General features: G+C 45.6%; 1 protein-coding gene across 5 annotated transcripts in view; it reads left to right on the top strand.

The window, feature by feature from the left end:
- Positions 1-23,256, top strand: part of LOC119187486 (protein CBFA2T1) — a 173,297-nt gene that overhangs the window by 101,352 nt on the left and 48,689 nt on the right. Inside the window, exon 2 of one of the 5 annotated variants that reach the window (XM_075878655.1) lies at positions 6,126-6,276. The exons of the other annotated variants lie outside the window; for them this stretch is intronic. Coding sequence (XP_075734770.1) covers positions 6,228-6,276 — 49 coding nt within the window. The 5' untranslated portion in view covers positions 6,126-6,227. The remainder of the gene's footprint in view (positions 1-6,125; positions 6,277-23,256) is intronic. 5 annotated transcript variants of the gene reach the window in all.

Raw genomic sequence — 23,256 nt, 5'->3', positions numbered from 1 at the left:
ATGGATGCGTTCTTTTTCATTTTATGCGATACCTATACTTGCCATCAATCCAAACCAATTGGTAGATAGTCTGGACATGGGTCCCATGTAAACCGTTTTTAGTACAGTGCAGATATGGCCTAGCTTTTCTGCATGCCACTGAAGGGCGCGCTGAAGGTATCGCTCGGATGTGCCGAGACTGGCTATGCATAAAAGCATTTGCTTGCATTAGCTTTGTTGAGACTTGCGTAAAAATATTACTGCGTCTGAACAAAGCTACATCGTCAGAACATCAAAGGATCTATGAAACATGCTGTAGCTTGTTATTGTAGCTTATGCGTCCTAATTCAATGTGCGCGAAGCCCGACTTGTCTTGAAGGTTCAAAAGATCTCTCTCCAGGGTGATCAAAATCAGGCTTTAAACGTTTTTTATTCACCATCGGAAGGTACATAAAGCCCACCTTTGCATTTAAGTTAGGTACCCAGGCAAAATGTCAGAGGATAATTGTGGTGCCTGTATCGGCCCACTCAACTGATTTTGTATGATAAACGTTCTAGCGCTTGCAGTAAGTGGGGAAGTTGGTACCAAAATGTTATAGCCAGTGGTGTTTCCCTACAGTTAAATTCGCAATAATTCGTCTAGCTTGTCCATTTTCTGAGCTTTGCGGTTGCAAAGTTTAATTGTGCTTCGCATAATTACGCACGCGAGACAGTGAATACTGGTCCAAATCTACCCCCTCTTTCTTGCCTCTATTTCCTCACCCCCAGTGCTGGGTACCGAACCGGAGGCCAATATCTGGTTAATTTCCCGGCGTTCCTTTCTCTCTCTCTCTCCTCATTGCTGTGCTGTGTGCTGCGTTTAAGCGGACAATGGGTCGAAGGCACAAAAAAAATATATACAACAGCTACCGTTTTAGTGTCAATAGGAAGCAATGTCTGCTCGCCACATCACGAAGGAACACTGTGCCACTCCTCACTGAGCTGCATTCGTAGTCATGCGAATAGGAATTAAACTTAGCGACCGACTATCTCCGAGCACATGCATACCTTTTAGAACTCCTCGAAATGGAACTGTGTAGAAACGCGCCTGCCTGTAAATTTTCAACACAAGCTTGCCCGCCTAATACAATTACTATAGCGTTCATTATTCAGTCTTAGTTGATTGGGCCGCTGACAGCGAACGTATTTGTACAGGGAACCTTCACTTACCGTGCCAAAGTTACAGAAAGTCGTCAAGCTTATTATTTTTTATCACCCTGTAGCATGGACGTAACTGGTTCAAGACCCCCCTCCCCCTCATTTTGTTTTCATTTAGCATGCGTGTATATGCGTGGTGCGCGTACAAACGCGCATGAACATACGTGAGGTATAGTTGAACCCCTCCCACACACTCGAAATAAAAAATTGCTGGCTGCCCACCTGCCCTTTAGAGTGACACAGGGAAGCGCGTGTGTTCGTTGAGAGCATTGCTTCACTCTGACTCATTTACGGCAGAACAAAAGCACCTCAAGTTACTGCAGAGCAGTCATCACGCTATGCACCAAATCTTGAGTTCGTTTAATGAGGCATGAACCTACGCCAGTGAGCGTAGTTCATTTCGGTGCTCATGATTAGGCATAATCAAAACTTTGGCAAAGTTACTCTTCGTATAGTGGACAAGGGCCCAACACTGTGTGCCTGGTGGGACCGTCAAAACAAACTCCAAACATGTTGGCATATCTTTGACGTAGGCCTCCCGCGATTAACAAATTGGCGGTGGCAACTCTCAGCTTATAAATATCGCTGGTAATCATGGTGGCACGCAAATAAATAAATAGGTAAATAAATAAAAAGAAAGAAAGAAAGAAAAAAGAAAGGAAGGAAGGAAGGAAGGAAGGAAAGAAGGAAGGAAGGAAGGAAGGAAGGAAGGAAGGAAGGAAGGAAGGAAGGAAGGAAAGAAGGAAGGAAGGAAGGAAGGAAGGAAGGAAGGAAGGAAGGAAGGAAGGAAGGAAGGAAGGAAGGAAGGAAGGAAGGAAGGAAAAAAGAAAGAAAGAAAGAATAAGAAAGAAAGAATGAAAGAAACAAAGAAAGAAACAAACAAACAAACAAAGAAAGAAACAAAGAAAGAAAGAAAGACAGAAAGAAAGAAAAAAAAAGAAAGACAGAAATGGTACGTCACATGTCAAATGGTATACGCCACATGTCCGTTGCTATCGCGTTGGCGACTAGCCGGCAGCTGTCTCCACACATCTGCACTTCAAGCAAATGCACATGTGGCGTATGAGAGGAACGGCTTAGATTGCCTGTTTCTCCTGGTTAAAACAAAGCTGCAGTTTTGTCTTGACAAATTTTCAGTGCTGACGGATCGCGTTAAAGCGTGATGTCTGCCGATTAGGCATTCCTTTTTTTAATTGGTGTTATTGAAGCCTATGCTAAATTAATATTTGTAATAATTTATCAGATTATAAGTCTACAAAGTAGACTGATAAGCTTAATTATGAACATTTGTTCACCACACTGACAGGATGCGTTCGACAACCTCACCTTTGCTCGCAACCTTTGGTCAGGTATGCAAGTGACGCTTGTTTACCGCATCAAGTGGTCTTTAGTAGTAAGGGCTTCTTCATGCAATGCGCCCACCGTGTGCTTGTCGCTAAAGCTAGTCAGTTCCGCTGCCAGAAATGTCCAATAAAGGCAGCGTCATTTCTTCCTGGGGTACCATACATGGGCGATAGGAAGCCGTGATGCGGATTCCATTACGTTGCCGTTCACTGTGTGCTAATGATCCCGTCGTCGTAGTTGTAATTTAATCTGTATGTCTTTCTGGTATGATCCGCACAGCGCAATTTTCTGCCTTTTCATATGGGCTCCGTTTTGGCTGGAAGGAAATCTACATTATGGGGTCAGGCGGGATCTTTTCATGGTTACAGGTTTCTACTGTGTTGGGATACATGAATGTATTACCTGAGTGAAACGATCATCTTTACGTCTTCTCATCCTCAGTAAACGTTTTTGCTCACATGATTGCCATAATTTTGTATATTGCAATAAAGCTGAAATTGGCATCATCTGGCTTAAAATTATAGCGACAAACGTTCGATGCAGTGCCGGGTATTACAAGTATTCCGCATATCCGCATGATGGTATGAGAGCATCTCTGAAGAAAAAGGGGGAGAGGGGTGAAGTGAGGCTCAAGAGGTGCTTTTAGCCGACAGCGTCACTTAAGTGACAAGTGCAAGCACATCATTCACATCAAAGGCTTAAAAACCTGTCGCTGTTTTACGGCGAAGCTCTCTATGACTAGGATGCACGACTTGATGCTGTCCGTGCGGTAAAACCCATCGTGCCCTCAGGGAGCATTGGAAGGCTAAATGTGTATTCAAGCAATTTGAAGAGATGAAGTTGAAGCCATGGCGCTCTCTATAGAGGGATGAAAAAAACTAAATCATTGGGGAGTAATATTAAATGCTGCTCGGCGCACCACTCGGTGACACTGACGTTCGCTTGCAAGCCCACGCTGGCGCTCCAAACGGCCAGCCTAGTCGGCATCCAGAGCAGAAAACCTTCATTAGTGATGCAGTACCATACTCTTACTTCCTACTTTTTATCTCCTTTCACTCCTCTTCACCTCCCTTCCCTTTCCCACCCCTTGCCATACTGTACCAGACATGACTGTACTATACTATACATGCCTATGTTACGCTATAATGCTTCGCCGTGGTTGTCTAGTGGCTAAGGTACTCGGCTGCTGACCCGCAGGTCACGGGATCGAATCCCGGCTGCGGCGGCTGCATTTCCGATGGAGGCGGAAATTCTGTAGGCCCGTGTGCTCAGATTTGGGTGCACGTTAAAGAACCCTAGGTGGTCGAAATTTCCGGAGCCCTCCACTACGGCGTCTCTCATAATCATGCGGTGGTTCTGGGACGTTAAACCCTACATATCAATCAGTCAGTCATGCGATGCCATCATGGGCATCGGCAAAGGGGGGGGGGGCAAAATGGGCATTGCCCTCCTCGAGCTCACCAAAACTTGCTGCCTACCAAGCCACACAAGCGCTCCCCACTTCCTACAGCCGCAATGCAACGCGGGTTTGCAGCCCCCAAGCGAAATCCTGCCGATTGCCATGTATGCTATACCCTCCACTTCTTTCTCTCATCCTGACCAAAATTTCCTTTCCCACCTTTTGTTGTACTGTACTATAGGCGGCTGTGCTTTGCTGTGGCCTCCCGTTTTCCCGTTTCCTTTCACTATCTCTTTCCTTTCGCATCCCCTGCTATACTGTACTACACAGAGCTATATGCTATACATGGCTGTATTATACTCTACGCTTTCCACTCCTCCCCCTCAATTGCCTTTCCCACCCTCTTGCTACACTGTACTACACAGGGCTCTTCTGTACAAGGTTTCGCTAGCTTGACAAGTGACCTAACACCTTACATGATGACAGCCCGGACGCACTTAACAATTGTGTTATTAGTGCTCTGGTTCGAACCTGGGTCACTACGCTCTGAAGCAAGTGTCTTACCATGGCTGTACATTCACTTTAATTTTTACTCTGGCCGGGTATTTACTAAATGTATGGCAAATGTTTCAGTCTCCTAGACAATAATCGCAGAAGGTCTGGAGGCAAGCATTCAAAGTGCAACATAAAGGCACTGCACAATTCTAGAAAAACGAGGAGCGTTCGCTTGCAAAGTGTGAATATATCTGAACCACACGAATGAAACACAGTTCTTAGGACTCTCTAAGAGGTACGCTCCCCCTCAAAAAAAGAAAAAAGAAACGGCAATGTCAATGTCAACAGCGCCAGCTAAGGGCGAGTGGCTAACGCACTCGGCTGCTGACCCGCAGGTCGCGGGATCGAATCCCGGCTGAGGTGGCCGCATTTTCGATGAGGCGAAAATGCTTGAGGCCCGTGTGCTCAGGCATAGGAGCAAGCTAAAGAACCCCAGGTCGTCGGAAATTCCAGAGCCTCCCACTACGGCGTCTCTCATAATAAATGGGGGTTTTGGGACGCTAATCCCCAACAATTATCATTATTATGGGCACCTCAGTGCAACGAAAAACAATTCATAAAATAAGAAATGTTTTAGGGTGTCCATTTCATATTTTGATGTAGGACTACTTACATTGCCACTAAAAAATGTCTTCTCAGGAATGAAATGTGTTTCAAGTGTAGCCGACAATAAGGGGTTGGGCGTAAGTTTGGTCCTTGTAAGCTGGCTTTCCTATACTAAGTACTGCAGTGAAGCTTCCTCGTTAACGCATTGGCGGTGCCGCCATCGATGAGTCGTGGTGGACTCTGCACATTTGTTCGAACATTGATGAGCACGTTCACATCCTGGCCTTTAGACTGTCTTCATATCTCACCTCTGTATCATGCGCCAAACACCTTCGATGGTCATCCCCCTACACAGAGTGAAATATCTCCCCAATCATTCTTAGTCATCTTTACCGCCACTGTACATATAAACGAGCGGAGTCTTTTTGTCCCCAACCTTAGTTTAGGTCATTTCCTCTCAGCACCTCTCTTAAACACAGGTGCAAGTGAACAACCGAAATTTGCAGCTTCACATCGCACCAAAATAGCCGCTGTTGTTTTCTGGCACGGAAGCGTTGTAATATTTGCGCGTTGTTAAAGGTACATGTTTTATTATAAGATACATGAGAAGAAAGAAAGAAAAGAGCGTGTGTGGTTTGGCAAGTGCGTCCTTGCCCAGATGTCCATGTTTATCCTAATCACGAGGCTAAACAAGAAGTTGTTGCATCTTGATATGCGTGAAATTCGCACAGGTTAAAGAATACGCCCAGAGAACTTAAGGCCTTGCCCATTTACTGTTCATTTAACCCAGAATGAACGTGAACAAAGTGGTGTGCCCACTTAATTTACCTATAGCGCATCAGCATCTTGCGGCGCTTGCTAAGCGCTGTAGTTGTGCGAGCTGGCCACTTGTCCTCTTTGTTATATTTTGTCCCTTTATGAGCGTAGTGCGACTCGGTACGCCGTACGCAGGCGTAACAGCTGGCGGCTGTGGGTATACAAGTGCTGCCTAGCGCATGGGAACGCGCACTAGTCGGCAAGTCCTGTCGCTCGCCTGTTTGTGTGTATGTGTGTGCCGTTACACTCGCACTGGACCAAGCGGGAAATCCAGGCCTGCGCTGTGCAGGACCCAGCGATCTGACGGGCCGGTTGCATCCATCAGGCATCGAAAGCGCTGCTGCCGAGCTGCTGCGCTCGCTTGACGCCCAGGATGTGACGCTGCGGGACAATGTACGGCGCACTGGGAATCTTTCGGTGGAAGGGCCTGGACCGCCGCTGTACGTATTATACATATATCAACACGCGCTTCTTGATGCCCCCGGAAGGGTTGCCGTTCTCCAAGTCCTGTGCACGGAGCAGAGGGTGTGGGCCTTTCTTTATCATCCTCTGAATAGGCGCGTGCACGTAAGCTCCTGAGTTTGTCCATGGTAATTACAGCTAAAATCTTGGGCAAGAATAATTGTGGCTTGTTTAACGACGGTGGAATCGCAAAGAACTTGAAAAGATAGGACGTGTACTAAATGGCAGACATCCTGGAGAACGTGGCCAGCACGCAAAACACAGCAGAAAGGAGAATGTGCAGCGTCTGTTATATTGGAAAGAAGTGTATACTTAACGGCTCGTTTTTCCGTATTTTGACACAATATTATTGAGATTTAACAGACAATAATGCCAAGGAATGTATAGGGGAAGTTATTAGACTCAATCGTAATATAAGTGTGAAGAAAGAAAAGTGGATGGAAAGATAACTTGCCGTGAGCAGGAACCAAACCGGCGACCTTCGAATACTGCGTTTGATGCTCTACCACTGAGCTACTACGGCGACTATCCCCCCAGCCACTTTATTGGGTTTATATGTAAATTTAAACGTGCGAGTGTCAGTCAGCGCCACCTGTAGCCATGGCAGCGAGTGTGGCACACTCTTTATGAGCCTGTTTTGGTGTCACGTAGCATGTGAACTTATTACGAGCTGGCAGCTACCAATAGTCTCTCGTATACAACCTAACGGCACCAAGTCTGTCAGTACAAGACCTTTGTTAAGGAATAAAGGAAAGAAGTGTTTACTTGAGGGCTTGTTTTTCCGTGTTTTGACACAATATCATTGAGATCTCACAGACATATATATATATATATATATATATATATATATATATATATATATATATATATATATATATATATATATATGCCCTATATTGTTAAAAAAATCAGCAGAAAACTTTATTTGCTCGCTGTCATCACAGTTGTTTTTTCTGTAGCGGCAGGCATCTTCCACGCCCCTCCTATGTGCGTTTTTGTTTTCTGATTAGTGCACGTGCGTTTTTTCCTGCTTTATCTACACCCTCTTTCTTGCCCCTATTTTCCAACCGCCAGAGCTGGGTAGCAAACCAGATGCCAATATATGGTTGACCTCCCAGCCTTCCTTTTTTCTCTTTCTCTCTCAATCCTTGTACACATTCATACCTTTCGAAGTTCCACATAGAGCTACGCTAGCGATTACTTGTAACGTGTGTTCTGACGAACGCTCAGCGCTATGATTTGAGGGAAAAAAAGTCCAGTGCCGTATAGTTTCAAACATCGCATATGTTCTGCCTCAAACGTCGCATGACCCTAATCATCTAAATGTTTCAGAGCGTGCCACTCAGATACCGTAAGTGAAGAAAACAATTTGTGTTTGCTTTATAAGTGGCACAAGACATGCAACGGAAATTATTTTACGTTCTGTTTTAACTTGCTTGCTGTGGAAATGTTGAGGTTCATATTACCTCAGCTATACTCCTACACTGATATATGCAAAGTTAAGCTGCTAAAAACGTGACCATTTATACGAAGGTGATATTGAAGGGCGACATCTTTTTTATTTGTTTTATTAATTTGTCTTGTCTCGTACGTCTCTTTACCTCAGTATTCAATGATCGAGGTCCGAAAAGAAGGAATGTCCGAATCAATAGGCGACGTAACCAAGCTGTCATTCTGCATGAGGCAGCATGATTTTATTTTCTACTCTCTAGTGCATGGAAAAAAATAATTTTATTCTGGACATTGTTCTTTGTCAGTTTGACAGGGCTCAAGTGTGTTTGGCCAATATTGAAGTGTTTGCTTGCACTTTGAGCGGAGTTCAGTGTTATTGTAAGCTTTCCTTTCCAGTAGTGTATGTGTCGCAATGGAGTTTCATTTCACGTATTTAATGATTTCACTCAAGCAAATAATTCTTTTCAAATACCTTAAAGTTCAGCACACCATGAGGGGATGTTATAGTCGTCTATGTGCCCAGTAGAGATGTGACGAACCAATGATTGAGAGCGTTTAATTTCAACTGGATCGCAACATCTCTGGTACGACTTTCAGACACCTGCAGTAAGTGAGCGCAGCAGAAAAGCTCACATCAGACAGCGTTTACGTGCTTCCGCTTTGCAGAACGTGGTCTTGGCTACAGCACATGCTGAAAGATTCTGCTGAAGGTTTAAAGTTTATGCGATAATTTTCATCTAAGATAATACTCACTGTTTAGATGGCGTTGTGCGCACCTAAGGCATTTGAACAAATGCCGTATCACAAGCAAAAAAAAAACGACAAAAGCAAACACAGCAGCACGCTCAAACTTTTGTTGAAGTTTCGACAATAAAGCACCGTCAAGACCTCGACAGGACAATTTTACCAGTTGAGATGCCTTACAACGGTTCGAGGCTGCTGAATTGTTTGTTTACGGTTTTCGTGGGCCTCTGCTTACCGATTACTATTTATACATCCTTTGGTTTGTCGCCCAAGAGGGGTGACTTTCAGTTGTTCAAGCTTGATGCTCGCGTAGGCATTAACTACACGCACTGTAGCATTTAGTGGTTCTGGAAAATGTCATGGGTGTGATTTCCGTTCTCGACAGCCACATTCCATTGAAGACAAAATACTAAATAATGTCTTCTACCTAGCTAGGTGCACATGTAGACGCTGTTGGTCAAAATAAATTTATTTTAAGTCCACTACTCACGTGCACCGTAATACTCTTCTGTGTGATTTGGGGATCTTGCAACATCACTGTGCGTTTGTGTGTGTTTGTTTGTGTGTGTGTCTGTTAGAGACGAGATGTATGTTGCATTCCAGTTTTAAATCTGCGTTCTCTGTAATGAAAAATAAAATTGAATTGATTCACAGCTTCACGTCTTTCATTGTATGTTTGGATATAATGAGACGGCGAGAGTGGCACAATTTCGTCTTTTGCGCAAGCGCCTTTTTTTTTACCAACAAGCCTGTTGACCACAGAAGTACTGACTGCTCGACTTGATCTTTCATACATTGGCACTTCTACCAGGTTACCTACGTCGAGATGGCACTCATAGAATCATTTCCAAGTTTCGCGTTTCTGCTGCTCCGTGCCAAACGCAACGTGCGGTTCTTTAAAGATTAAGACAAGTAGTTGTGTGGAATTTTTTTTTTCGCTTCAAGATTTTGAATACTACCATGAGTACATTCATGCTTTCAGGATACATTCGTTCTCATTTTTTCACAATTCTGCTCAGTGTTAATATGTGGAAGGTTCTGCCCCTAAGTAACTACGACAATAGTTGCCTCTTGACTTCCGATGCCTTAAACATTGCGTTGAACTCCCCCATCGTTGTAGAAACTAGTATTTATATACATATTATGCAGCAACCAACACACTATGGCGACTACATTAGTATGACGATGGGGACACGATGACAACGGCGGCGAATGACGACGACAGTGAAGGCTGAACGATGAAGCCCGCTTTAGGTTTAACGTAACGCGAAGCGCATTCACAATAAAATGTCGCACATATATGGTATCCGTATCTTCTAATTAAACGATGCATCATTCGTCATGAGACGACGACGCGCTCTGCAGCGTGACGGGGCGTACGGACGGGTGAATTCCCATATACCGGGGTCTTAACAGCCGGCACGGTAAGGCTAAATTAGACGGAAGGTATCACGCGGCTGTCCTGGGGACATCCGTTCAACCCCGCATTTCGTGTGCTCGGCAACCTGCGCTGTGACGCGACCCAGGACCGGAGCCTCGGGGCCAGCGTCCGCGGCGTGGCAAGATCGGAGCGCAGCAAGTGCAGCTGCTGCCGCGGGGCAGGTGGTCGGCGAGCACGCTCCGCTCCTCGCACAGCTGCGTCATTTGCGGCATGCACACTTGACATTGTTTGTGCCGCGCTGACTGCATTGTGGGGCCAGTCGAGCGCGCACACGCGCTCTGCCATTAGCAGTCTCCGGCCACCTGCGACAGCCGTCACTGCGGCAGGAGGTGCGACGAGCGGTAGAGGACGAAACAATGCCCCCATTGGCCAGGCACAAATCAGCCGGCGAGGCGGGCATCGAGTAAACACGTTGCTGCACTGCGTCAGGACTCTTCACGAAGGGCGCACAGCGCCCGGCTCAGAAGGCTTTGATTTCGGGTGATGCCGGCAAATGTGTCTTTAAAAAAACAACTATATATGAACTAAGTGGCAGAGTATGCCATGAAAAACAAATGTTACATGAGGTAGAAACACGGACTAAAAGGCGGCTGTATTGTGGAGAAAGTTTAAGCAGGAGCACAACACAAAGTGTCCACGATCTCAACACGTCTCCCAACTCATTTACAAGAGCGTAAACTCACTGCCATGACGCTGGCCAAACGTTTACACCATCTACTACTTTGCACATAGCATGAAGACATCTTCGTGCTTGAATGTACGCAAAGATGTTACTCTTTAAAAATACACGCGCCCTGGCATCAACGCTTTAAGTTTGTCGGGCGTGCGGAAAACCCCGCACTAATTGCTAAGCGTGAGCATTGCCCGATGGAATACTGGTCAGCACGTCCAAAGCAATCATTGTTTCAGGCGCAAAAATTGGGGGACCCTAAAGCTTCGCCTTTAGGAGTTGGACGCCATAGCGACATACTGAGCGTGCTTCAAGCACCTAGGGCATAAAACTTTTTCGAATTTTGCTATGCACCCACTACGTGGCCTCAAGGGAATCGGCTCAGTAGCGTGCGTGCCTTTTCTAATGGGGTACCGGCTTTCAACAACGGAACCATTATGATAATCACATATTCTGACACCCGTTGGCAATGGATGCTTGTACCACGCATTATTACTGCAATATTCCACGCTCCAGAGTGAAGCATATATACAAGATGCGTGTGTTTCTGAAGCATGAAAGCTACTTTCACTGCCTTCCCAAGCAGCCCCGCCGCGGTGGTCTAGTGGCTCAGGTACTCCGCTGACCCGCACGTCGGGGGGGGGGGGGGGGGGAATCGAATCCCGGCTGCGGCGACTGCATTTTCAATGGAGGCGAAAATGCTGTAGGCCCGTGTGCTCAGATTTGGGTGCACGCTAAAGAACCCCAGGTGGTCGAAATTTCCGGAGCTCCCCACTACGGCGTCTCTCTTAATCATATGTTGGTTTCGGGACGTGAAACCCCCCACATCTGTCAATGCATTTCCAAGCAGATGAAGCTCTTTTCACTGTTTTTACCAGCGGAGGCGTGGGCGTATGGTAGAGAATCCACTGGCCACGCAAACGACCCGGTTCCATCCTCATTTGGACCTAAACAACCCTGGTATGGGCTCTGCTCTAGGTTTTTTTATCATTTATTTATTTTATCTTTGTTGTTCCCAATTTTCGGTCATGCATAAGATGATTTTTCGCTCACAAACAGCGACGCCGACGCCAACGTCGGAATTTCTGCGAAACGAGCTATTTAACGCTATCGCTTTAAAAGCTCAATGCCGGTGCCTTTTGTTTGCAGTCAACGTTTCCTTATTTTCGTGATAGGACGTTAGTGAGTAGGATTGCAGACTGTCGTCGATGCCTTGCTCTTCATATCGATGCTAGCAAATAAATGTTAAGCGAGTTCATCGACAAAGTCACATGTGCCATTCTCGCTTTAAATAGCATAGTCTATTATTTGTCACACGGATTGACAGCAGGAAAAGGGCAAAATATTATTTAAAGTCATCCGTGAGATTCCGAGGTCAGCTTGTCGGAGTATAAGGTCGTTAAGGTTCGAACAGAAAATATGTGATCTTCGTTTTGTTCAGCCGCGAACAGGTGGGATGCGCATTTTATAGCAAAGCTATGCGCTAAAGTATCCCTGTCACCGTTCTGCGGAAAGTCCTGCATAACAATTCACGAGCTTTAGGACAACCACGTAGGGTGAAACGGTGATGTTAAATTTATTTCGCGAACCTACACCATGCTTGCGGTGGTCATACCAGACGAAGGACGTCCGCACTTGGATAGTCCTCCACAGACAGTGCTCACCAAGAATCAGTTGAACACTCGATCTCGGTAAAAGGGGTCATAGCTCATGGTTTTCAATAGACAATGTTTTTTTAATCACACACAAACTCTTTATTCTCAGCTTCCAACACACTCATGAAAGCACCCACGAAGGCGAGCACCAGCTTACCACTGCAAGCTAACCGAATGGCTTGTAAAAGGAACGTCATTTCGGTTGCTAGCGAAAGTTTTCCTATTGACTCTTTTGGTGAAATCCCCGAAGAAACAGCGTGGCTTCTAGTACACACTCAGCTTGTCACGTTTTACAGCATCTACTGCAGTTCAGCTTTTTACCTTTGTCTAGTTCAGGGGTCTCAAACTCGCCTCTGTAGCTGATTGCAGTCACGAAACTTAGCCCCCATCATAACCTTCACGACGGGGATGGCCGTGAATGTTGTAGAGCAGGAGGGGTTGGTCAAAACGTCAGCTAATCATCATATTTCAAACATCTATGCAAGTCTTTTGCTATATCTCATACATGCGTCATTTCTGTGAGAGATTGCACGTCATGTTTCGAGAAACCACAGTGTTGATCGCTAGAGTGACTGAAATCTGCACGTCGATTCCGAAATACGTAGTGCCTAATTTACGGTTATGTTTAATAAATGGTGACCGAGTGGAGTGCATCACGAAAGAAGTATTCGAGACCAGTTACGTCTGCGTAGCTCATGACCATAAATATCTATCCAAAAAAATTGCTACAAAGCCAGTGATGTAAAGGCCGGGCCGCTAGCGTAAGGTTCGCTGGCAGCATATTTGAGACCCATGATCTATTTTATCTCGTAATTTTATCGTCGTTTGTATTCATTGGCATGCCAGGGGCGCAGCGTCATCCGCCGACGAAGAACGACATGAAGAGCATGGGAATCAAAATTAACATACGTGAGTTGTGCAAAATATCGGGGACTATTTCGACAAGTTTTCATACCACATTTGTACCCTGCAAAACGCGTGTATTGCAGCAAAAGGTGTATATCGTCGGGCAAAACGATAAACCCTTTGCCACGAGTTTCGATAACGGCCGCCATTGACTGCGTCATCAGTGACGTCGTTCATCCCTTCGCAACCGTGCCGCTGAGCCAGCGCCGTAGTAGTTTCAATTTGAAACTTCCACATAGGGAGGACACGGATCTTATGAACGCCCGAACAACAGACACCTTTCCAAGAATAGCGCCGACAGATGATCCGTAAGAGAATTCGTGTTCGCCGGGCCGATACAGCAGTTTGGGCACAGGAACAGGGCCAGGTGGCGAAGCGCAAGCAGTAAATGCGCACCGAGGATCCGGCAGCCTTCCGAGCCGAATGCAAGCGACAACTGCGAGCCGAGGAAATGGCGTTCCGGGCTGAACTGAGTCAACTTGACAATGGCGGGAACACGCTCGCTGGGGCCAACGCCAGGCTTCGGCAGGAGTTTCTCGAGTGGAACTTGGGCGCTGCGACGTCTGCAACCGCCTGTGGCCATGCATGTTTCAGCTTCGCTGGTTAATCGTCTTCACGGTTTGCTTGAGGTGGTTTTGGAACTATGTCGTCGCAATAAAGCTGACGTACATAAGTGTAGCCAGGTGGAGAGGCGTCGGGATGTTCAACCCCCCGGAAGTTTTCAATTTGGCGTTTGTATACATGCACACATACAAATATGCCCTAACATACATAAAGCATGCGGTTGACCACCCCCCTCCCCTACGGAAAAAAATATTTCTGGTCGCGTCGCTGCTTACGTTATCACGTGGATCATGGTACAGTCGACTTGTCATATAGCTCGTTTCCATCACCCGAAAAGAGTGGTAGTAAAACTTCCGGTCGCCCTCATGTACGGGAGCTGCATGGCCTCAGCAGAAGCGTCACACTGATGAAAAGGCCCATCGCCTTCGACACTAGTTCTGACAGTTGCGATTCTACAAAAATGGTGAGAACCGTGACGTGGCACGGCGTAGGTTACTGCCCCTCTCCCCCTAGTAATACGGGCCAACCCATTTGAGACTGCCGCTACAAAGTATGATGAATTACTCGCTACGATGGCTCATTCTCTAAAAGAATCCCGACACGTTTCAACTAAACACGACACATTTCTGTGAAATGATGAGGAGTTTGAAAGACAGTGTGCTTTTCGCAGGTGGGCTGAAAGGAAAGTTTTGCGCAAAAAGAGCTTGGAAGACCCCGAGCCTGCCGACAGACACAGCGTCATATTCGGTGCTACCTAAATAAACGTAGGTGGCAAAGCTGGTGTGACTTTTGCTGAACATTAGATGTTCGTCAACCTGTGTCCAAATTCTGGCAGGTATTTAGAGGCATGCGCGTGTCACTCCAGCCGCCTCACCCTTTCGCCACACTCTCCCTGCGCGAACAAAAATCCCTCAAAGAGCTCTCAGAAGAATACTACGCACTACTATCAACAAATTCAACCTCTTGGACCTCATCTGCAGGTAATCAGCCTGGCTACTCACTGGCGCCAGTGCCAGCGCTAGACATACCTTTTACAATTGAGTAACTGAACACTGCTATCGGTGAGTCAAGCAGGCGCACATCGCCCGGCCATGAAGAAGTAACCTATGAAGCCATTGCAAAGCTACCCCACGCGTCCCACCTACGACTCCTAGAATATTATAATTCCTCGTGGATGTCTGGATTAGTCCCCGCTGAGTGGAAGCTGGCGAAAATAGTTACCATTTGGAAACCTTGTAAGCAGCCAACAAGATACACCTCCTTCCGGCCCGTCGCCCTACTGAATTGCGGTGGCAAGCTTATGGAACGAATGATTCACAAACGATTGACATGGTTCCTAGAAAGCCGCAATGAATTTTCCCAAGAAATGAATGGGTTCGGCCAGGGCATTTCGGATATCGAGAATGTCATCGCGCTTGTCTCTTCCATTGAAAAGGACCTATCCGCTGGTCGTATACCAACAGCCGTATTTCTTGACATCAAGGCAGCTTTCGACTCAGTCTTTCACCATGCCATTGTCGCAACCATGGAAGATCTTGGCGTAAGAGTGAAGCTATACAAATGATTGAAAACTATCTGAAAGAGCGGAAAATATATATGAGCACTCCAAACGGTCCCACACAGTTCTCTACAGTACAGAAGGGTGTACCCCAGGGTGCCGTGCTCATCCCGCTCTTTTTCATCCTTACTCTGATACTCATAACAAAGGCACTTGCTCGAGAAGTACACATCACGATTTACGCCGATGACATTTGTATCTGGAGCACTTCACATTCACGTCACATCACCAAACAGTGACTTCAAAAAGCTTCACAGAACATCTCCACATATCCTGGCTATTACTGCAGGCTATCACAATTCAGTGGATACTGGCTCATCGTGGCATTCTCGCCAGCGAAAAAGCAGATTAAGCAGTACGCATAGGTCTTCGACACAACAATTACAGACAAACTTATTTCACAAAATTAGATGCTGCCCAGAAGGCTAAAAGACTTGCGTTTGAAGAAAGTAAGAGACGCTGAAACCTTCCGACACATCATTATGCCTTCCTTCACTCAATCGACCCCTACCTCAGAACAGGCTCTCATTCAAAATTCCTCGACATCTGGAAACACTATACCATCGCCTTCGTCCAAACAGTGCCTATGTACTGCTTCAGTCAGTCAGCGAGTCCGTACTGCAACAAGTGTGACTCAATCGAAACTGTGGAACATATCTTGTTTGAGTGTAGAGCGTATGCGGATAAGCATGCGCTTTATAAGCATTGCATGCATTCGATAACCGAGAGAACTTTCTTCCTTCACTTTCTCCCTTGGGTCTATTAGCCTGCCCCACGCTACATAGGCGTGCTATGAAACTTTCGTTCGCATACTTGGACAGCATCGGTCAACTAGACAAACTCTATTTGTAGCCTGACACCACAGAAAAACTATTAACGCGCGTGTCCATTCAATGGTAAAAGAGGCGGGCCTTTTTCTTTCTTTTTGATTCTGCCTTCTATCTTTACATCTTGTCTTTTTTTTCTTTCTCCCTATTCACACTTTCAATCCTCAATCTCCTTCCCCAGGCAGGGTAGCAAGTCAGCAATTTTATATGCCAGCTAAATTCTCTGCTCTTCAATAAAGAGCTCTCTCTCTCTCTATCTATCTATCTTTAAGACTTGACGAAATAGTGACATCAGTGCAGTGCCAGGCAGAAGTTTATTCAAGCTTTGGCTGTGGTACGACTTCACACGTTATCTTTCGGCTCAGGTCTAGTGGCCCTGAAGCATGTAATAGAGACCCGAACCTTTGCTACTGCCCTGTTTAGGATAAGGAAACACGCTGGGTTCGTTTATGCTCGGAAAGAATATTGTTACAATATAGGCACCAGCCGGCGTCACGTGGCCCGCTGATCTGCCCAATTTTGCTGACATCGGATTACAGTGGCTAGAAGAAAGTGAAATCACATTCAGGAAGGCACTCAAACCGATCATTTATCGCTTGCAGTGCGTGCGCATTTTGACAGTTTCAAATTATGGACAAGCTTGACTCGTGATGAGAAATTCAGTGTCATTGCTAATATTGATAATGGGTGATAGCGTAGGTACTTTCGAATTCCTCAATGGCAGCGTCTTGAGCTGAAGGAAATCGAAAAGGCTACCGCAGCCATTCGGGCCAATCAAAGTTATTCAATGGCAGATTTTGACAGCATGGTGGAATTGGTCCATGTCTAGAACAGCACCCCACGTTGGCCGAGATTTGCTTCTTTCGCCCTTTTGTTGTTGCGCTTTTGTCTTGTAGATAAGCAAATATGTGGGGTGTAACGTCCCAAGACCAGCATATGATTATGAGAGACGCCGTAGTGGAGGGCTCCGGAAATTTCGACCACCAGGGGGTCTTAAACATGCACCCAAATCAGAGCACACGGGCCTACAACATTTCCGCCTCCATCGAAAATGCAGCCGCCGCAGCCGGGATTTGATCCCTCAACCTGCGGGTCAGCAGACGAGTACCTTAGCCACTATACCAACGCGGCGGGGCGCTTTTGTAATGTAGCTGCAGTGCAAAACGCGTGCGCTGTTTTCCGCATCCGTATGAATTGTTCGTAAAGAAAGATATGATTGAAATTTCACGAAGCCTTCCAATGGGAAAACTTCGAATTTCATCTTTGTGCACGTCGGAGACCTTCAGAACCTTCGTTATTCCTTACTGCGCTATTTCATCAGCCGGTGTACTCAGCACACATGCCAATCCTCGTGAGCCCCCTGTTTACTGCAAGTTGTACTACAATTAAGATTACACTTCCATAACCACGTGAAAAACTGTTGTCCGTTGGCCACTGTGTTCACCGTCTTTCGTTTGCGCTGACGAACGGCAACCTTTGTTCTCGTTTACAGTTCGGCAGTCGTAATATCTTTTGGAGCAAATTGCAACACTTTTGTGTTATTCCCCAAAGAACAAGTCATACACACATGTGCGTTTTCTTAAACCATCGGATGTAGATGAACAGCGATGGCATGACGTTGCTGGGGTCACGTGGCAGACCCGATTTGTGTGCCTTTGCAGCACCTGGCGGAAAGAATGTGCTGCCACGTCCGCTGTCAACAGTGCGGCTCGCACCTGCCGCTGTGTCACGCCGGCTGGACCGCGCACGGGGAGACTTTGCGCAGCTTTCGCTTATTTCCTCTTCCTCGACATGGTGGCGCCCCCCTCGCACCGCTTCCCGCAATTCATTCAACTCCGAGCGTGCGAGTGTATATTTGAACAGCGCCAGCTCTCGGTTAGACTCAGTACCAAGACTTGTTTGGGAGTTTGAACAGCGGTCGGCTACCGCTGTAGTGACAGCCGACGGCCGATCAAAGAGGCGCGCGTCGAGCGGCCGCTGGCCTCAGGGCCCGCTGGCTCTTCCGATCTGCGGCGAGGCAAGTGCGCATGCTCAGTTGCGTGCACAGAGCCACCTTACCATCCTATGGTGCTGTATATTGCACGCCTTACACAGTGGAAGGGGCCGGGGTTTTGCCTGTTAGCTTTCACTTTATGGCGAGACTATATACAGCGCCACTCAAACAAGCAGGATTGTAGGTCAATAAAAAGAGAAAAAAAAAGGCAATTATGTTTCAGTTAATACGGTCTCAATCTTCAGGAGGATTACTTTAGTAAATCGCGCTTAGATTAAGCACATTGATTTTCTGTCATTCTGTCCCTATCGACATGCCGACGCCGTGGCCGGAATTTGAGCGCTCATGCGTTTCTAGTACCGATGCCATAATCTCCTACTGCCTTGTCTCCAGCCTGCTTCTTCCCTACCTTTGCATTAAAGTCGCCCATCACTATAGTATCATCATCATCATCAGCCTGACTACGTCCACTGCAGGACAAAGGCCTCTCCCATGTTCCGCCAGTTAACCCGGTCCTGAGCTTGCTGCTGCCAATATATACCCGCAAACCTCTTATTCTCATCTGCCCACCTAACCTTCTATGTCCCCCTAACCCACTTTCCTTCTCTGGGAATCCAGTTAGTTACTCTTAACGACCAGCGGTTATCCTGTCTGCGCGGTACATGCCCGGCCCATGTCCATTTCTTCTTCTTGATTTCAGCTATGATATCCTTAACCCCCGTTTGTTCCCTAATTCACTCTGCTCTTCTCTTGTCTCTTAAGGTTATACAAATCATTTTCCTTTCCATCGCTCGCTGCGTCATCCTCAATTCAAGCTGAACCCTCTTTGTAAGCCTCCATGTTTCCGGTCCGTAGGTAAATACCGACAAATTGCAGATGTTATATAGCTTCCTCGTGAGGGTTAGTGGTAGATTACCATTCACGAATACTACCTCTCCTATGCAAACTAATTATTTTATAGCTTTCAGCGTCTCTACCTATCGCAAAGCGCTGTTTTCTGCCAAGACTATTGCACATTACTTTAGTTTTGTGCATATTAATTTCCAGACCTGCCAATCTGCTTTCCGTGTCCGCTTAAGTAATCATGAGCTGTAATTTATCCTCTCAGTCACTCATCAAGGCAGTGTCTTCAGTGAATCGCAGGTTACTAAGACACTCTTCATTAACTCTATCCCCAACTGTTTCCAATCTAGGGCCTTGAAAACCACCTGTAAATACGCGGTGAATGGAATTGGAGAGATCATGTCTCCCTGCCTTACACCGTTCTTTACTGGGATTCTGTCTATTTTTTATAGAGAACTACGCTGGCTGTACATTTATTGTAGATTTCTTCCAGTATGTTTATGTAGCATTCGCCGATGCCCTAATTCCACAGTGCCTGCATTGCTGCTCATGTCTCGAGTGAGTCAAACGCCTTTTCGTAATCTATGAAGGCTAAGTATAGGGGTAGGTCATATTCCGTGCATTTTTCTACTACCTGATTGATGGTGATAGTATGATATGGTCTATTGTGTAGTAGCCTATACCAAATTCTGCTTGTTCCTTTGGTTGATCGAACTTTATAGTCGGCTTAATTCTATTAGCTAATATTTGTAAATAGTTTGTACAGAATAGACAGTACGTTGATCGGCCTGTGATTTTTCAAGTCCTTGAAGTCTTCTTTCTTATGTATTAAAATGATGTTGGAGTTCTTCCAAAATTATGGTACCCTTCCCGTCAAGAAACACTTCTTATATAATGTGGCCAGTTTTTCTAACACACTTTCTCTACCATCTTTCAGCAGGTTCCTTGTTACCTGATCTTCACTTACAGCTTTTCCTATTTGCATTATTTATAGGGCTTTTCTTACTTTCCCTGTCGTTACTGGTAGGATGTCGAATTCCTCTGGTATATTATTGTTTCTCGCGATATTATACAAGCTTTTTTGGCTTCTGTACAGCTCTCTGTAGAACTTCTCTACCACCTTGACTGTCCTCTCCACATTGGTTACGGCATAGCCTTCTTTGTCCCTTAATGCATAGATCCGATTTTCGCCTATGCACAACTTTGCCTGCTCAGCTTATAGGCTTCTGCCGCTTTTTACAGCGTGCTCAATTCTCTCCATGTTATACCTTCTGAGGTCGGCTACCCTACGCCTATCGATTAACTTCGAAAGCTACACTAGCTCTATATTGTCGATTGCATATGATGCTTTCATGATTTGTCATCTTTTAATGAGATTTTTCGTCTGCTGAGATAGTTTGCCAGTTTCCTCTCTTGTTACTGTACCTCCTACTTTCATTGGGCACTCTTTGATGACACTCATGATTATCGTTCATTGTGTCAACGCTAACGTCGAATATAAGAATAAAAAGGATGCGTTTATATGGTCTAATTAACATAGTCTTTATACAGTACTTAGAAGGAAGCTTTTAGGTGGTCTACATGATATAGTCTTTATAAAATAGTAAAAAGGGGGCCTTTAGACGGCCCATTAACAATTGTTATTCAAATCCAAATGTTCGTAGACGGTCACTAATGTTAATAGATGGTTACTAGGTCATCTACTCAATCACCAGTCATTTTTGTAAGGATGCGTATGTTTGTGCGTTCCTTTGTGTGTGTGCGTGTGTATACACAAGCGAAAAAATTCCGGCGGTTGTCGGCCTCGGCTGCGCCTATGCGCCTTATACACGAAATGCGTGTTTCAGGGATGCGAAATGAGTGTTTCGAAAATGCGAAACACCCTTACCTCCTAAAGGGTGTTTGAGGTACAACATACACCCTTGCATCCTTGCAAGGGTGATTTTGGTAAGCAGTACACCCTTACAACCTATTTTTACGAACTTTCGTTAGGCAAAAGTGTGTTTTAACTGCTCAAAACATCATTAAGGAGGGAAAGAGGTTTACGGTGCACCCTGTTTAGAGCCTCGAATCTATTCTGAAGCGAAAATCTGAATTCCTGTGTTTTCCCTCTCATCGCTAGCTCATTATTTCGCTTCTTGCGTATCAGTTTTCTGAAGAAGGCAAGAAGGCAGTTTTTTGAAGAAGCCCGTTTTCTGAAGAAGGCAATCAAGATCCGTAAAAAACTACGTTTGGCGAACTCTACTAATATCTCCCCTCTGGCATTTCTAGAGCCAATGCCATGCTCCCCCACTGCATGGTCTCCGGTCTGTTTCTTGCCTACTTTGGCATTAAAGTCATGCATAGTTAAATGCTATCATCGCTCATTCCAAGAATATATCAGCTTAAAAAAGTAGCAGCAGTTCTAGTATTTCTTCTTATCGGACATGCTATGAGAACACATCAACTTACGCTATAGTTTTACATTAAATGAGTGCGTAATGACTTTAGATTAATACATGAATTCTTGGTCAGTGGTAATCGTGCAATTTCTAAACGTGCGCCACTAGTGTGAGTGACCCTCCCCCCATTCCCATAAAAAAGGTTTGCAACTTTATTTCAACTTAAGATTTTCAATTGGAGATACCACTCGTCACTGAAAAACTCTGCATCTGCATGCTTATAAGTACTCTAAAGTGGATGAAAATGTGCTGATCAGCGAAAGGTGTGTGAAAACCAGAGGTAATATTATAAACAGCTGCAGAACAGAAAGATAAAACACAAGAGGGCAATTACTGTATATTAAATTTTCAATGTAATACTGCGTTGTAAAATACAAGATCGAAAAGGAATCAGCTAGGTTATGGTATACAGTAAGCAGATTTTCAGTTAAAATGGCAAGCGCTTCAAAACGAGGTTGCCGCGGGAATGATTACGTCAGTCGGGCACTATTTCATTGATAACTTTAGACCGTTGAACGTCAATCAAGAGAAGACTGCTGTAGATCGAAGTTATACGTAGCACCTAGGGCACGTGACAACAAAGCTTCGAAGATTGGACACCAGGTGCTCACTGAAAACGCATATGCTTCGGAGAGTGTGCCATTTTGCTCGAATTATGAGGCCGCTTCGATCCCTTTTTGTGGCCAGCAAATATTGATAGGTGACCTATTAAAGGAGGAAGTGAACAGGTGCAAATTTTCGTAAAATTTAAAGACGCGCCCAACCCAGTAATGTAGAATCCTGTAGCCCGAGACATTGATCAGCATTTTTTAGCAAATATATAATGCATGTTAAAGAGGAATGGGAGATGTGTACACACTAACGCGAAAACACGCACCGAAAGCCACTCACGTCGAACGCTTTATGGTGGGCCTGGCGACATTGTGCGTTGTCTCCACTGAGGTGACAGTAACGTTTTACCATTGATTTTCCATGGCGCTAGCACATACGCTGGGATCAAAGACAATGCCTGGCAAAGCTTACGGAGTGACATACACCATGACCGCTTGTTTCGCGTCCTTGTCAAGTCAGACATTTAACATAACGCTTTCATTAATCATAGTGCATACACGATATCGGACGAGCTTTGCGTCTGACCTGAAGCTCCTCTCATTATCGTGGACTGTATAGATATCGACAAGGTCTGTAGGGCCTTGGATTTTGCGAATAACTCAAATATGGTGCCAGAAGATCGGCGAGTTCAAGTCTCTATATAGATGTAGTACAAGAAGTGAAAGCTTCTCTTCCGACACTCCTGCGAAGTGTAGTCGCAATTGTAACTGCAATCATAAAGCAAGATGTACAAGCTACATCAACGCCCGTATTCCGTGGTTTGCGATGTGGCCTTCTGCCGATATCCAATGGACATGTCGTAAAGTGCGTAATCAATACAGACTTTTCCATGTTTGTTGGCTGACATCCGTCATTGTCCCATGATCGTCAGTGACAACTTGAGAGGCTTGGAGCTGTCGTATGCAGAAGTGGCGTGATGCTGGATGGTTGCGAGTAAAGTCACAGTATGATAGGATTCTGGTTGCCCCAGCTTCGACACGAGGGAAGTATTTCGCAAGCTGTTCCACAGCCCGATCGCTGGGCGTGAAACGTATGCGTTTATTAAGAAGAAATTCTGCAGGTTTTCCCGCTCACTTTAATCCAAGTGCCAGCTTAAGTAATCCACAAGCCATTGAAATAATGTGAGCTCCGAGCTATTTAATTCATGTGACAAACATTTCATACAAGCGCCAACATTCTCAATCCTAGCGCCAACTCAGGTAGGCCGCGTGCCAGTGAGTTTAATCCAAGCGCCATCATGTTTGATCCCATT

The sequence above is a fragment of the Rhipicephalus microplus genome, chromosome X (assembly GCF_043290135.1).
Source record: "Rhipicephalus microplus isolate Deutch F79 chromosome X, USDA_Rmic, whole genome shotgun sequence".
NCBI classification, from domain to species: domain Eukaryota; kingdom Metazoa; phylum Arthropoda; class Arachnida; order Ixodida; family Ixodidae; genus Rhipicephalus; species Rhipicephalus microplus.
This window is presented reverse-complemented; position numbering and strand designations above follow the sequence as displayed.